The sequence below is a fragment of the Myotis nattereri genome (assembly GCF_964212035.1).
Source record: "Myotis nattereri genome assembly, chromosome: 5".
NCBI lineage: Eukaryota > Metazoa > Chordata > Mammalia > Chiroptera > Vespertilionidae > Myotis > Myotis nattereri.
In genome coordinates this window covers 20,453,368-20,468,730 of record NC_138080.1, presented here as the reverse complement: position 1 = coordinate 20,468,730, position 15,363 = coordinate 20,453,368, and the positions used below count along the sequence as shown (strand labels likewise).

Genomic DNA, 15,363 nt, shown 5'->3' with positions numbered 1-15,363 from the left:
AAGCGTGTATACCTCCAGTGGTACCATATGCAGCTAGCTCCGGAGCCACTTGTGCTAAACCTTCAGGAGGAGGGGCCGGTCTGACATTGAGGGCACGCGGTATGGGAGGGGAGAGCAAGGAGTGGGCCTTCATTACGGGGTGGTGGTGCTGTCGCAAGCAAGGCCTGGGCGTGGGGAAGTGGGAAGGAGGAAGTTCTCCATGGAGGGTCTAGCAGTTCTCTCTGCTTTGGTGTCAGTGCTAATGAAACATTCCTTCCTTGAACCTTACAACTTGCTGCTGAAACGGGGACGATGTATCTGCCTGCACAGCTGTACAGACTGGGAACTCAGGGAGGCCAGAGGAGTCCAGAAGCATCGCTTGTTCTGTCCCCAGTGGCTCTTGCCTCTCACTTGAGTCGCCTCTGACTCAGAGGCCAAGGAGACAGTTACAGTGAGGACTAAAGGGAAGCTGGGAAGGGGCCGCAGGGATGCGGATATGGGGCTTCTGACCAGGCTTCAGAGGACACCTGCAACCCCTAGCGTGGTTCCTGCCTCTCAGGTAGCCACATTGCTGCCCACATTCCCTGAGTCAAAGGTCTAGTCTGTAGTATGTTGCCAAGCCTAGAAAATGGGCAGGTGCAGCTTGTGGGCAAAAGGGTTGTTGTCTCTGGGCCTCAGGATGTGAAAGGCAAATGGATTTGTGCAGGCCTTTCTCCCTTCCTCATCCTTCCCTCACCCTCGTCCTTCCCTTCCCTCATCGGCCTGCCCCCACTGCCAACATCACAGGTGTTTTCAGAGTACTTCAAGGAGCTGGAGGAGGAGAGCATCCGAGACAACTTTGTCATCATCTACGAGCTGCTGGATGAGCTCATGGACTTTGGCTACCCCCAGACCACAGACAGCAAGATCCTACAGGAGTGAGTAGGCAGAGTGGGGGTCTGGCGGGTCACAGCAGTGGGCAATTTGGGATCCTTTCCCATGCAGCAGCCCTGCATGGTATGAGCATTTTCCTGTTACTAGGTCTTTATTTTCCACCCACAAAGGTGCACTAAATGCTTGGTTGTTAGGGTGTCAGTCACCTGCCTTTGTTTTTTGCTGTCACAAAGGAGGCTGTGATAAAATATCTTCTTTTCTGGAATCCTGCCCTTCAAATAATGGCCACTGTGGATTAAGCACTTCTTGTGAACTGTGCCCTGTGTGAGCACTTAGCATCCACTCGATTCACAATCAGAGGCACTGTCTCCCATTGTACCAGGGAGCAATGTAACTTGCCCATGTCCCGTACCTGTTGCTCCCCAAGTGGGAATGGGGTCTCCAGGTTACATTACCAGGGGCTTAATCCCCCTCTGCAGACCAGTGGTGCTTTTCCTCATTACTGCTGTCTCCTTGGACCCCCCAAATGAACGTTCAATGCTCATTGTAATGAGTTTTTTGGGCTTTTTGAAATTTACGATATTGTTGAATTAAACAGCCACAGATGAAACCAGAGCCTGCCTTTTCTGGAGCCTGTTATGGTGAGGGGCTGTTTTCAAGAATGTCGGTGCTTGCCTGCCTTAACTCTGAGCGTGGTCTCACAGGTACATAACTCAGGAAGGCCACAAGCTGGAAACGGGGGCCCCGCGGCCCCCAGCCACTGTCACCAACGCAGTGTCCTGGCGGTCTGAGGGCATCAAGTACCGGAAGAACGAGGTGTTCTTGGACGTCATCGAATCTGTCAACCTCTTGGTAGGCTTCTTTTCTTTATTTTTAAAAAATGTTGTCTTCTCCATGATTGTTGTAAAAGCGACTAGACTTTTAAAATTAGTGAAACCCCGAGAAACATTTAGGTTCTGTGTGATAGATCAGCAGGATTCAGTTGGGGCTACTCATTGCAACGTGAGCTTATTTTATCTTCATGAGCTTTTGTTTTTAGAATCAAGACATTGACATTGTTTTTAAAAAGAAGAATATATAAAATTAGAAAGTGAAGGGCTCCATAATCAGAAAGCCCGCCTCACTATATAAACATATGTTGTTTGTCTATAAAACAGCATAAGGTGTGGTTTTGCTGCAACTTGTTTTATTTTGGTGGGAGGGGTGTTGTTTTTGTTTTACTGTTTTGTAATCTTTGTTTTTTTCTTTAACTGTATTTTTTAAATACCATTAGGTAAAATTGACCTATGAATTCTAGAATGTGTACATGTTTGTGTGCGCACTCTCATTATCAGGATACCAAACAGTTCCATCACCTCCAAAACCTCCCCCTTGCTGCCCCTTGGTAGTTGCACCCTCCTCCCTCCCTGTCTCCAACCCCAGGCAACCACTGGTCCGGTCTCCATCCCTGTAGTTTTGTCTTTCTGAGATTGTCGTATGAATGGAATCCTACAGTATGTGACCTATTGAGTCTGCCTTCGTTCACTCACCATATTGCCTTGAGAGTCATCCATGTTGCTGTGTTTATCAAAAGTTTGTTTCTTCTTATGTTTATTTATTTTATATTCTGAACCACAGTATGTTTATCCATTCCCCCCCGAAGGACATTGTGCTGTTCCCAGTGTTTGGCATTTGTGAAAAGCGTTGCTATAAACATTTCGTGTACAGGTTTAGATGTGGGCAGTTTTCATTTCTCTAGGGCAAATACCAAGGAGTGGGGTTGCTGGGTCATATGGTAAGTGCATGTTTAATTTTATAAGAAACTGCCAAACTGTTTTCCAGAAGTAGCCACACCATTTTGCATCCCTACCAGTAGCACAAGAGAGTTCTAGTTGCTTCACATCCTTGATTAGTATTTTGTTTTTGTCGTCCTACTATGTATGTAGTGGTATCTCCTCATGGCTTTAACTTGCATTTCCCGAATGGCTAATGATGTTGAACATCTTTTTATTGCTTCTTTGTCATCCGTATAGCCTCTTTGGAGAAGTGTCTCTTCGTGTCTTTTGAGCATTTTTAAACTGGGTTGTTTGTTTTCTGATTATTGAGTTTTGAAAGTTCTTTATATATTCTGGATATGATTCTTTTGTCAATATGTGATTTACAAATATTTTCTCCAAGTCTGTCACTTGTCTTTTCATTCTCTTGGCAGTATCTTTCACAGAGCAAAAGTTTTTAATTTTTAGAAAGTTCAAAAAATTGAACTTTTTTGAGTTTTAAAAATTGATTCTAAATTTTCTTCTTTATAGTTTTACATTTAAATCTGTGATCAATTTTGAGTTAAATTTCACATAAGTTATGAGGTTTATATTGATTCTTTTTGCATATAGCATAGTTTTTTGTAGTTCTAATAATTTTTGAAAAGACTATCCTTTCTCTATTGAATTACTTTTGCATTTTTGTCAAAAAGCAATTGGTCATATTAATGCAAGACTATTTCTGGACTATCTATTCTGTTCCATTGGTCTGTATATTTATCTATTCCTTTGCCAATACCACACTGTCTTGATAACTGTAACTTTATAATAGGTTTGAAAATTAGATAATGTGATTCTCCCAACATCCCTGTTTTTTTTTTTTTTTTAATTGTTTTTAACTATTCAGTTCCTTTGTATAGAATTCTAGGATCAACTTGTCTGTACCTATAAAAAATTCTGGGATTTTGATTGGTATGGTGTTAAATAACTATTTAGTTTGGGGAAGAATTGATATCTTTTTAAATATATATATATATTTTATTGATTTCAGAGAGGAAGGGAGAGGGAGAGATAAAAACATCAATGATGAGAGAGAATCATTGATTGGCTGCCTCCTGCATGCCCCATACTGGGGATCGAGCATGCAACCCAGGACCCTTCAGTCCGCAGGCTGACGCTCTGTCTACTGAGCCAAACCGGCTAGGGCTGATATCTTTTTTTAAAAACTATGTTTTTGATATTTTTAGAGAGGAAGGGAGAAGGATAGAGAGATGGAAACATTGATTAGAGAGAAACATTAATTAGCTGCCTCTTGCACGCCCCCTACTGGAGATTGAGCCCACAACTCAGGCATGTGCCCCTCACCAGAATTGAACTGGTTCATAGGTTGATGTTCAACCACTGAGCCACACTGTCCAGGCAAGGATTGGTATATTTAGCATATTAAGTCTCACAATCCATGAAATAGTATTGTTTCTCTGTATACAAGGTGGGGCAAAAGTAGGCTTACAGTTGTGAGTCTGTGAAACAGAGTTTATTCTTGTATTATTAATTATTGTATTATTTGCTATACTTACAACTGTAAACCTACTTTGCCTACCGCCACTCTTGTGTATTTAGGACATCTTTGATTTCTTTCATCAGCATTTTGTAGTTTTTACCATGTACATGTTTTGTTATTTAGGTATTTCAGTGTTTTGAAGCTATTATAAATTGTATAGTTTTGCTTTTATTTGGTAGAATTCACCATTGAAACTGAGCCTGCAGATTTCTTCTTTTAGCATATTTTTAATTACAAATTTCAATTCTTTTAAGTTGGTCCATTTCATCTAAGTCATTGAGTTTATATGCATAGGGTTGTTTATAGCAGTATTCCCTTATTATCTTTTTAAGTCTGCAGGGTCTCTACTCTATCCCTTCTTTTGTTCCTGATATTGGTAATTTATGTTATCTTTTTTCTTTGTCAGTCTTGTGAAAGTTTCATATATTTTATTAATGTTTACAAAGAATCAACATTGATTGTTTTCTTTATTATTTTTGTTTTCAATTTCATTGATTTCTGCTATTATCTGTAGTATTTCTTTCTCCATGATTTGGGTTGATTTTGCTCTTCCTTTTCCAGTTTCTTAAGGTAGAAACTGAAGATATTGATTTGAAACCTTCCTCTTCTAATATAAACATTTAATGCTATATATTACTCACTAAGCACTGCTTTAGCTGCATTCTACAATTGGGGATTTTCAGATTCAAATTTTCAAAATATTTTCAAATTTGACTTAGATTATTTAACAAAAACGTTTTGGTTCATTTCTAAATGTTTGCAGATTTTTCTTTTATCTTGTCATTGATTTTTAATTTTATCATTGTTTGACAATATACTTTGTATAATATCAAGTCCTTAAAGTTAAGGTTTGATTTAATGGCCCAGAATATGATCTATCGTCTCACTTTGTTCTCATCATTTCACATTCTGACATGAATATTAGACCTTCTGTTATTGTTCCATGGTTCCCCGAGGTTCTGTTCATTTTATTCCATCATTTTTTCTGTTAGTTTAGATCGGATAATTTCCATTGATCTGTCTTCAAGTTCACTGACCCTTTACTATGTTATCACCATTCTGCTATTGAGACTATCCAGCAAGTTTTTAGTTTCAGTTATTGTATTTCTTAGTTGTAAAATTTCCATTTGGTTCTTCTTCCTATCATGTTTCTTTGCTGAGATTGTCTGTTTTAACATTTGTTGCAAGAGTGTTTGCAATAGCTGTTTAAAGTGTCAGATAATCTCAATATCTGTACCAGTGTCGGCATCTATTGGTTATATTTTCCATTTGAGCTGAAATTTTCATGGTTTTTTGTATGCTGAATAATTTTAGATTATATTCTGAAATTTTTGGACATTATATTATAACTAGAGGCCCGGTGCACAAAATTTGTGCACTTGAGGGGAGAGGAGGGGGATCCCTCAGCCGGCCTGCGCCCTCTCGCAGTTGGACATCCTTAGCACTGCCATGGAGGTGGGAGTGGCTCCCGCCACCGCCACTGCGCTCGCCAGCTGTGAGCCCAGCTTCTGGCTGAGTGGCACTTCCCCTGTGGGAGCGCACTGACCACCTGGTGGTCAGTGCACATCATAGCGACTGGTCGTTCTGATGTTTGGTCAATTTGCATATTAGCCTTTTATTATATAGTATATTTCTAGTTCTTGTTTAAATTATATGGAAAATATTGATATTTTTGTGTTAGCCAACAGTTGACCTGGTTCATTGTAGGCCATGGTTTCAACCCCCACTCTGTGGGGCATGAATGTCAGTTCTGTTTTCAAAGCCTACATGCCATTTGCAATTTGAGTCTCTCCCAAGAATGCATTGCCCAGTGGGCAGTCAGGGCACTTTGGTTCTCAAAGTCTTTGACATGCATGCCCATTTCTAGAGACATGAACAACTCCATGGGGTTGCTTTCCTGAACTCCTCACTCTCTGCTATCTGCCTGGTACTTTCTAGCAGCCTGGGGCTTCCCTTTTTGGTTCTGGGGCTCTCGATCCCCAAACTGTCACACTTGTCTGCACTTGAGCCTGAATCCTGGGCTTGCCCCACCTCTTGGAATAGCAGCTACATTGCATTGCCTGGGGCCTGGGACATGAGAGAGCAGTGAAGTGGGGGAAATGAGGGATTTCTGTACTCCCCCTGAGTGGCAGGAAATTCCCTTGGAGGCAAAGCTAGAGGTTTCTGAGAGCTCAGTCTGCACCCCGGTGGTGCTCACTTCTACTTCCAGGTTCCTCGCACTTTCACACGGGGCAGGGTGCACTGCTCCTTGGCTCCTCCTGGGTCCTCCTGCTGAACTTTTCAGTCTCCCCGCATCGTTGCCAGTGCCTCATACCCAGGTTTTATAGTTCAATTTGATGGCAGAGAAAGAATGCAAGCCAACCCCACCTCACCTGCACGCTGCCTGTCTCCTCATTGGGAACTGTCCCGCCTCTACTGTTTGGGTGGTCCATGATGACGGGGCCAGTCCCGTCATGTGGCTTACTCGGGTTTGCCCATTCTGATTATGACAGATGGTGGAGAAATGAGCGTGCTCATGCATCCTCAGACATGCATGTTGGACATCTCCCTTACCTGGGCGTGATTTCTGGAGGTTGAGTTCCCAGACGTGGCATTCTTGAGAGAACTTCCCAAAGAGGTGCGCCTAGTGGACTTAATATGACTGTACTTGCCTTCCTTCTCTCTTTTTTAAAAATTTTTTTTTATTGATTTCAGAGAGGAAGGGAGAGGGAAAGAGAGAAAAACATCAGTGATGAGAGAGAATCATTGAGCTGCTGCCTCGTACTGGGGATTGAGTGCACAGCCTGGACATGTGCCCTGACCAGGAATCCAACCATGACCTCCTGGTTCATAGGTCTATGCTCAACCACTGAGCCACACCAGCCAGGCTGCCTTCTTTCTTTTTAAGCCAAGGGGCAAGATGGTAGTCTTGCTAATAACTATGTTTCCTCCTGCCTGAAGACCTTGGTCTGACATTTTGTTGAAACCAAAACATGGTCCATCTGGTTCTTGGGAGGAAAAGCAAATTCCAGGAGCACTTTATAACCATCTGCGTGGGAAAACCTGGAGAGTTCAGAGGGTTCGGGTATATGTTTGGGGGGCTGTGCCTAAAGAACCCTGCTCCTCCCCATGCATAGAGGCAGGTATGGACACCTAGGCACGTTAGAATGCCTTATTCCTAAGTGTGTTTGCAGAGCTGGCAGCCGAGTCAACATTGGCCTCCAGATTCCGGAAATCTGGGTGGAGTGGAGTACTTAGCAGCTGATCCCTCAGCAAACATCTCTGTGCCCACCTGGAGAAGGCACTGGCTTTGGGCCACCTGTCACACCTCAGCTGGAAAGGGCAATTTGTCATAATTGCTGCCCAGAGGGCCAAGATTAGCCTCTGGCTTTGTCTCCACTTCCTGGCCCTCCTTCCCAGCATTCACGACTTCCTGTGTTTAGTTACAGAAGGCCAAGGAGGAAACAGCCCCCCAGAGAAGGGGACTTAGGGGCAGTCACAGTCATGGGCAGCACGGAGGGCCATGGATTGAGGCAGGTGGGAGTAGCACCCAGCCAGTCTGGAAAGAGAGGACCCACATCTACCGCACTTGCTGAGTGCCTCCTGTCCTCAGGCGCAGTCTCCCTGCTGACCCTGCAGCAAGCAACTTGGCATAGCCCCTCCCTAGAGAGGGGATGAGACGGGCAGACAGGCTGGTGAGAGGCAGGGGAAGCGCAGCTGCTGTGCCCTGTGAGGTCAGGGAGCTGCCTGCTGGGGCGAGGACCGGAGAGGCAGTGTGGCCAGAGTATAGCGAGTGATGGGGGTGATGGCGCGAGAATCTGTCGGGCCTTCTGTCCTGTTTGGTGCCTTTCTCAGGGTCGGCAGCCACTCGGCACCTCAAGTCTCTGCTCCCGTCAGAGGCAAAGGCCTTCATGTGGGCATGTGGTGCTGTTGGGACCCTCGTTAAAGACCGGACAGAATTTCCTGCCTCTCCGCTGATAGGCAGCTCGGCCTCCGCCATGTGAGTGTGGCTGGCACCTCTGAGGAGAGGCCCCGGTGGCCCCAGACTCGCTGTTGGTGTGCGTGTGGCCTTGTGCAGAGGGACACTGGGGTGGTGGTCAGGGCTGTGGCCCCAGCACCTGCCCGCTGCTCTGTTCCTTTGGTACATGCGCCCCCCCCCCCCCCCCCCCGCTTTGTCTCAGTGTCCTTTTCTCTAAAACGGACTCAGGGAGAGTAGCTCCAGCCCTGCTTGGTTGCTCAGTGGTTAGAGCATCACACCGCACACCGAAGGGTCGCAGGTTCAATTCCCAGTGAAGGGCATGTACCTGGGTTGTAGGTTCAATCCCAGCTCCGGTCTGGGTGTGTGCGGGAGGCAACCAATCGATGTGGGAGGCAACCAATTGCTGTGTCTCTCTCAAATTGATGTTTCTCTTCCCCTCCCTCCCTCCACTCTAAATAGATAGATAGATGATAGATAGATAGATAGATAGATAGGTAGATAGATAGATAGATAGATAGATAGATAGATAGATGAAGGAGGGTAGCTCCAGTAGCCTCGTCGCACTCTCAGATACCTCCCTGTTGGCATATGAGTTATAGGGTTGCTCATGCCATAGCCCAGCCCCACAGACTGTTGAGGGGTGCAAGAGGGGGCCTGCTGCAGGGGCACTTTTGGTCTGTGTGAACACCGATTCCCTCTGTTATTTTGGATCCATGGTTATCAGACTTCGGGGCAGCCCGTGGGAGCAGGGAGGGTTCAAGGCTTAGGATGCTCCTCCTCTAACGAACCCTCAGGGATGTGAGCCTGGTGGCCTCCCTGGGGCATCGGGGCTCCTGAGAGGGCATGGTGCATGGGAGAGCCTGAGACAGTGTGCCAGGCCCAGGCCACCAGGCTTGTCCATGAGGGAGGAGCTCATGTGGCCCAAGGCCTCGAGGGTAAGGCCCACAAGTGTCTGCCTCAGTGACCCTGGCACGAAGGCTGGATGGGACGGATGAGGCTCCCCCAGCTCAGGAGACAGTGAGAAGGGCATCGAGAGTGGAAGTGGCTGGGAGAGTCCTGCAGCATGGAGGGGACAGCAGCTGGCGAGCTGGGACCTCCCCTCACACCCACCCTTTCCCACAGGTCAGTGCCAACGGCAACGTCCTGCGCAGCGAGATCGTGGGTTCCATCAAGATGCGGGTCTTCCTCTCAGGCATGCCCGAGCTGCGCCTGGGCCTCAACGACAAGGTCCTCTTCGACAACACGGGCCGTGAGTGCCAGGGCCCCGGGCTGTGCACAGCGCAGGCTCACCCAGAGCTGGATCCTGGGCTCAAGTTAGAGCTGAGGGAAGGTCACCGGGTGAAGGAACACATTGATCCCAAGCACCTGGAAATATTTTCACATCGTTTACAAGACAGCTATGAAAATTAATGAATAAATACCTAGAAATGATAATCTACAATTAATTCGTAATAAATTAATAGGAGGGACCTGGCCTAGAAGTAGAACTCCTGTGGTGGGGCAGGGCCAGAGCAGCCTCAGGCGTCCAGATTGTTGGGGCTTTGTGTTTGCACACTGGATCACCCACCTCCCGGCCTGCCACAGGCCCAGCAGCGGGAGCAGTGTCCCGCCTGCTCAGTTACATCCGCAGCAGCAGTAGTCGGAGCCTCTCAGGCATTCGCCCATCAGGGCAGCTCCTCTCCAGGGCTGGATTTGACCCACACAGGTCTCTGTGGGGTGAGAAACCAAGGCAGGACTCCAGAACCCATGGGTCAGTGGGGCCAGAGCCCTCAGAAGCCCCGAGCCATCACCACAAACACAGCAGCTGGGTTTGTTAGTCATTCAACAAACGTCCCAAGCAGCCACCCTACCTGGTGATTGGTGTGAACCAGGCCAACCAGCCCTGCCCTCAGCATGAGTCCAGTGTCTGGACATGAAGGGGGGGCCTCCATGTGGGTGAGGAGGGATGGGGGTGGGGTGGAGAGGGTTGTCTCAGAACCAGGTCCCTTTGGTGTTCGTGGCCCAAGATGCTCTCACAGATTTGGGGCAGCTCTGCTCTGCCAGGGGCGGGCCCCAGGCAGCGGGAGCGTTGCTTAGAGTGGCCCGGAGGCCTCGGGTCCTTACGCTCCCCTCCCCTTAGGCGGCAAAAGCAAGTCAGTGGAGCTGGAGGACGTGAAGTTCCACCAGTGCGTGCGGCTCTCCCGCTTCGAGAATGACCGCACCATCTCCTTCATCCCGCCCGACGGCGAGTTTGAGCTCATGTCCTACCGTCTCAACACCCACGTGAGTGTGCCAGGCTCCTCTCCCCGGAGCCGGCTCTCAGCACTGGGCAGCAGCGCGGGGGCTCCATGGTGGGGTGGGGTGGGGGCGGGTCCTGTCTCCTTCCTGTGGTTGGGACAGTCCCTGTCCATGAGGTGACGCTCAGTGCGGGCACGGGGACCCTGTGTTTGAAGACCAAACTGTGGGAGGGGCCAGGCAGCTTTGGCATCACTGCTCCTCCTGGGAGCCCAGCAGTGATGGTCCCTGCGTTGTCGCAGAGGCCTCAGCATCTCCCTGCGACCGGGGTCTCTGTTCTGGGCTTGCCCCGTGCAGCTGGGACTCCTCCTCGAGCCCAGCAGTGTGTGTCGAGCTCACACCTGGGTGAGCGATCCCTTGCCCTGGGCCCCGCCTCCCCTCTGTGAGACGGGCTTTATGAAATAGTCACTCTCCCGACAGGTCAAGCCCTTGATATGGATTGAGTCAGTGATTGAGAAGCATTCCCACAGCCGCATCGAGTACATGATCAAGGTGGGTGTTGGTCCTGTGGACAGTCAGCCTGGCGGCTGGGACAGCCCTTCCTGGTGAGGGTGCTTCCGTGTCTCTGGCCTGTCCAGGGCCCTTGGCACAAAGTTCTGACACAAGGCGGGGGCCGCCGTGGGGCTCAGTGACTCCCATCCTGGGGAATGAGGCCTGTGGCTGTCATCCTTGCTGCCTCACTGTGAGCTCAGGTTCGGGAGTGGGCCGGGGGCACAGAGAGGAGACACACTGCCCAGGTGCTGGGCATGGCCATCATGTCAGTGGCCACATGTCAGGCAACCAGGAAGGCTACTGCCTGCCAGGCGGAGCACTCCTGCTTCTCAGTGAATCTGTCTAGCCCCGGCCAGCTGTGCGGACACAGACCTGGTCCCAGGAGGCCAGGGCTGGGCCAGAGGAGGGGATGGGGATTGGACGGCCAATGGAACAGGAAGGCAGAAACTGAACTTTCAAAATCAAGCATAGGGGGACTCTTGGGGTAAGAGAGGGTGTGAGTAGTGCCTAAGAATGGGCGGGGGTCAGCTTGGTGGAGGGTCCCACAGACCAGGCCAAGGGGCACATGGCCCTGTGGGATCAGGTGGGTGGGGGCTGGGCTGTCTCCCTTTCACCTTTTACAACCTTGACCATGTGGGCCTCTTCTTTAGGCCAAGAGCCAGTTCAAGCGGCGGTCAACAGCCAACAACGTGGAGATCCACATCCCTGTGCCCAATGATGCCGACTCGCCCAAGTTCAAGACCACGGTGGGGAGCGTCAAGTGGGTCCCTGAAAACAGCGAGATCGTGTGGTCCATCAAGTCCTTCCCAGTAAGCACTGTTCTCAGCGGGGTGCCCCCTCCAGACTTCACCCACATTCCACGTGCTCCCCGTGCCCCGCCTAGTGCTGTGGCCCGGCAGCTGTGGGATCCCCCCAAACCTTGAGACAGGCCACAGGGTAGGATCCCCACCTGGAGCTTCTGGGAGGGTCAGGAGAGAGGGGAGAGCTGAGGAGCTGGCCGGGCAAGGAGGGAAAACTGGAGCCTCCCGGAAAGCAGAGGCTGGCTCAGCCTGTGGGCCCCTCACCACCTTCCTCTCCCGCATCAGTAAAGTGCCCCCTCCTCCCCTCCCCTCCCCTCCCCTCCCCCCCCTCCCCTCCCCTCCCCTCCCCTCCCCTCCCCTCCCTCCCTCCCTCCCTCTGACACTGGTGGGACCAGACTGCCTTGAGGTCAGAGCAGCACGGGCCTCGGGAATCCAGCTCCAGGAACAGGCAGCATTTGTGGCCTGTGCCAGCTCTGCCTGCTGGCGCGGCTGCCTGGCTTATGTTCAGGATTTTGAGCGCTAGAGTCTGGGTTTGCGGGGACAGCGCCTGGAGAGCCTGGTAGGCGGGTGTGTGCTCCTGCCAGTCACTGCTTTCCCACGTTCTCTGTCTGAACCTCGGTGGGGCTTGAGGACAGCCCCAGCTGAGTTAAAGAAGTTGGGCATGCAGTCATGCTAGTGCCTTGAGTTTTTTTATGTTCGCAATTTTCCTCAAATCTGTGATATAATTACGTTACAGAAAATAGAGGGAAAGGAGAAAAAAGACTAATCCTGCCACCATAATGCAATTGCTGTTAGGTTTTTGGTGTGTTTCATTCTTATCTTGCTGTGTGTTTTTGTTTGGCGTTGTAGAGCAGAGACAACCTGGTGTTCTTTGTCCTCTGTTCTCTCAGCCTTGTATCGGAAGCATTTCCAGGTCATTGACTGTCTTCTTGGTGGTCAGTTTGTCAGCAATAGAATATTCCGTGGAGGGAGTCATACCATCCTAGATGGTCGACTGTTTCCACTGTTTAGCATTTATGTTAAAAAACACAATGGGAGAATAAATCAGAAGATAAATCGCATGGTTCGCTCTAGGGGAGGCAGAGGACATGGCTAAGGGCTAGATGCCAACCATCGTGGACTGTACCTTGTTTGGTAAGCTGTGGTTTGTTTTAATCTAATCTTTGAAATTTTCACTTGATGTTGAAACCATTAAAGTGTTTTTCATTAGTATAAAACAAAATTAAATGAAAGAATGGAAAAAAAATAAAAGGTGATTCCTAAAAATCAAAAGCCAAACTTATCAGTGTATCAAGTTGAGAAAACCACACAGAGACGGATTACTTCAAGTGGCGTGCCCCAGGGACGAAAAGAACTGCAAAAAACAATCTTAAATATGTACTAGCACATGTGTATGTATCCTTCCCCTGTCTTATATTTCTCCATATCACCAATTCAGTATACAGTTTGATTCAGGGTTGGCTTTTTTATTTTTATTTTTTTAAATATCTTTTTAATGATTTTTAGAGAAAGAGGAAGGGAGAAGGTTAGAGAGGGAGAGAAACAGATGAGAGAGGATCATCATGATCGGCTGCCTCCTACACGCTTCCCACTGGGATTTGAGCCCGAAACCTGGGCATGTGCCCTGACCAGGAATCAAACCGGCAACCTATTGGTTCCTGGCTCAACCATTGAACCACACCAGTCAGATGAGGGTTTGCTTTTTAAATTCAGTTTTTTAAATGTGTAAAATCTTCATGTGGTTAAAAAGTCAAAACTATTTTTTTAAAAATGAAAAGGGAGAGAAGAAAGGTGCAGAATTCCCATTTTCATGCCTTACCCCTAAATCTCTCTTCCCATTATGGGAAAGCATTTAACCTTCTGAAGTGTCGTTTGGTACAGAGAAACAGATATAATGGGTACATTCCTATTTCTCCTCCTCTCTTACCTGCTTCCCCCTAACCATTTAGGAGAAATGGTTGTAGAAGCAGATCCTCCTTGTTCTTTTTTTTTTTTTTTTTTTAGCTGCATAGTATTCCACTGTGTGGCGTTTATTCTGTCTTTATTCAGACGCCTCCCCCTCCTCACTGAAGGGCATTTAGCTGTTTCAGCCGTTGGCTTTAGGGAGACTGTTCTGAGGCTTGACCTTGGGCTTATGTCATTTTGTTTATTTGTCGGTTTAGCTTCAGCGTTGGTGTCAGAAATGAAATTGCTGGCTCAAAGGGGACATAGGTCTAAGATTTTGTTGGGCCGTTTCCACTTCCCTGCGTGCTGTTCACATCCCATCAGCACCCGCTCCCAAGCGCCATCGGCAGAGCTGCCGTGGAGCTTTCAGACATGTGCCCACCTGAGAGCAGACGTGCTCCTCTGTGCCATTTCTCGCTTACACAGGATGAAAGGAGGGGTCCACTCATTTGCTTCTGGAGCCTGTCCAGTGGCATCTTTCCGGGCAAGGTCTGGTCAATAGGAGGAGGGACAGTTTTATCGTTTCCAAATGGCTGTCCAGCATTTACTAAGAGTCCATTTCGCAGTGGTTTGAAACACCATGTTGATCACAAGTCAAATTTTCAGGCATTAGGTCTCCTTCTGAACACCCTCCTGCACGGAGGCCACATTTTAACTTGGGGCTGTATTCTGTGTTCCATCTGGGGGGCCAGCCCCACACCCACCATACACCCCCACGCCTATTGATTGTCTGTTTCCCGGCAACTCCTACTGGTTTCGTTTTCCTTTTAGATTTTGGAATCTGTTTGTACTAAATGTCTAAGTTAGGTGGGAATAATGAACACCTTTATGAGGCTGTGTTGTCCTTTCCAATAGCTTTGCCCCGCAGGCACCGTTGTGTCTTTTAGTCATGTTTAGCATTTGCCTGGCGTACCTCCTCGTTGTTAGAAAGTACTTTTATCGAAGTATAACTTGCAGAAAGGTACACAGATGAACTGTGAACAACTCCACGAGTTTTCTCAGAGTGACTATATCTGTGTCTGGAGCCAGGAAAAAGCCATAGGACACTCCACAATCTTCGACCTCTGGGACTCACCGACAGTTTTGCTCATTTCTTATTAAGATGATTTTTTAAAATATGTTTTTATTGATTTTTTTTTTTTTTTTTTTTTTTTTTTTTTTTTTTTTTTTTTTTTAGAGAGAGAGAGAGAGAGAGGGAGAGAGACATTGATTGGCTGCTTCCTGCATACACTCTGACCGGGAATTGAACCTGCGACCTTTTGGCGCATAAGATGACCATTGCTCAACCAACTGAGCCACACCAGCCAGGGCTCATTAAGATGATTTTGAAGCCAAGGTTTTGGTAAATGGGGTCTTCTCTTCCATTCTGTCTTTAATAGGTCACTAATATTTGCATGGCAATTTTATGTCCTGGGACCTTACTGGATTTTGATTTGTGGTAGCTTTTTTTTTTAAAAAAAAATAAATATTTTTAATAATTTCAGAGAGAGGGAGAGAGAGATAGAAACATCAATGATGAGAGAGAATCATTGATTGGCTGCCTCCTGCACACCCCCTACTGGGGATGGGGCCCACAACCCGGGCATGTGCCCTTGGCTGGAATTGAACCCGGGACCCTTCAGTCCTCAGGTTGACACTCTATCTACTGAGCCAAACCAGCCAGGGCACGGTAGCTTTTCTTTTGATTCTCATGGGTTTTCAGATCTCCTTTCAGGTCTTTCGCACCTAGATGCAGTTTTTCCCTCTTCT

General features: G+C 48.0%; 1 protein-coding gene across 1 annotated transcript in view; it reads left to right on the top strand.

The window, feature by feature from the left end:
• The window catches only part of AP1M1 (adaptor related protein complex 1 subunit mu 1), a 30,137-nt gene that overhangs the window by 10,409 nt on the left and 4,365 nt on the right, over nucleotides 1–15,363 (top strand). Inside the window, exons 4-9 of the mRNA XM_081093471.1 lie at nucleotides 766–896; nucleotides 1,557–1,704; nucleotides 9,227–9,353; nucleotides 10,224–10,366; nucleotides 10,799–10,870; nucleotides 11,521–11,679. Of these exons, the coding sequence (XP_080949597.1) occupies nucleotides 766–896; nucleotides 1,557–1,704; nucleotides 9,227–9,353; nucleotides 10,224–10,366; nucleotides 10,799–10,870; nucleotides 11,521–11,679 (780 nt within the window). The remainder of the gene's footprint in view (nucleotides 1–765; nucleotides 897–1,556; nucleotides 1,705–9,226; nucleotides 9,354–10,223; nucleotides 10,367–10,798; nucleotides 10,871–11,520; nucleotides 11,680–15,363) is intronic.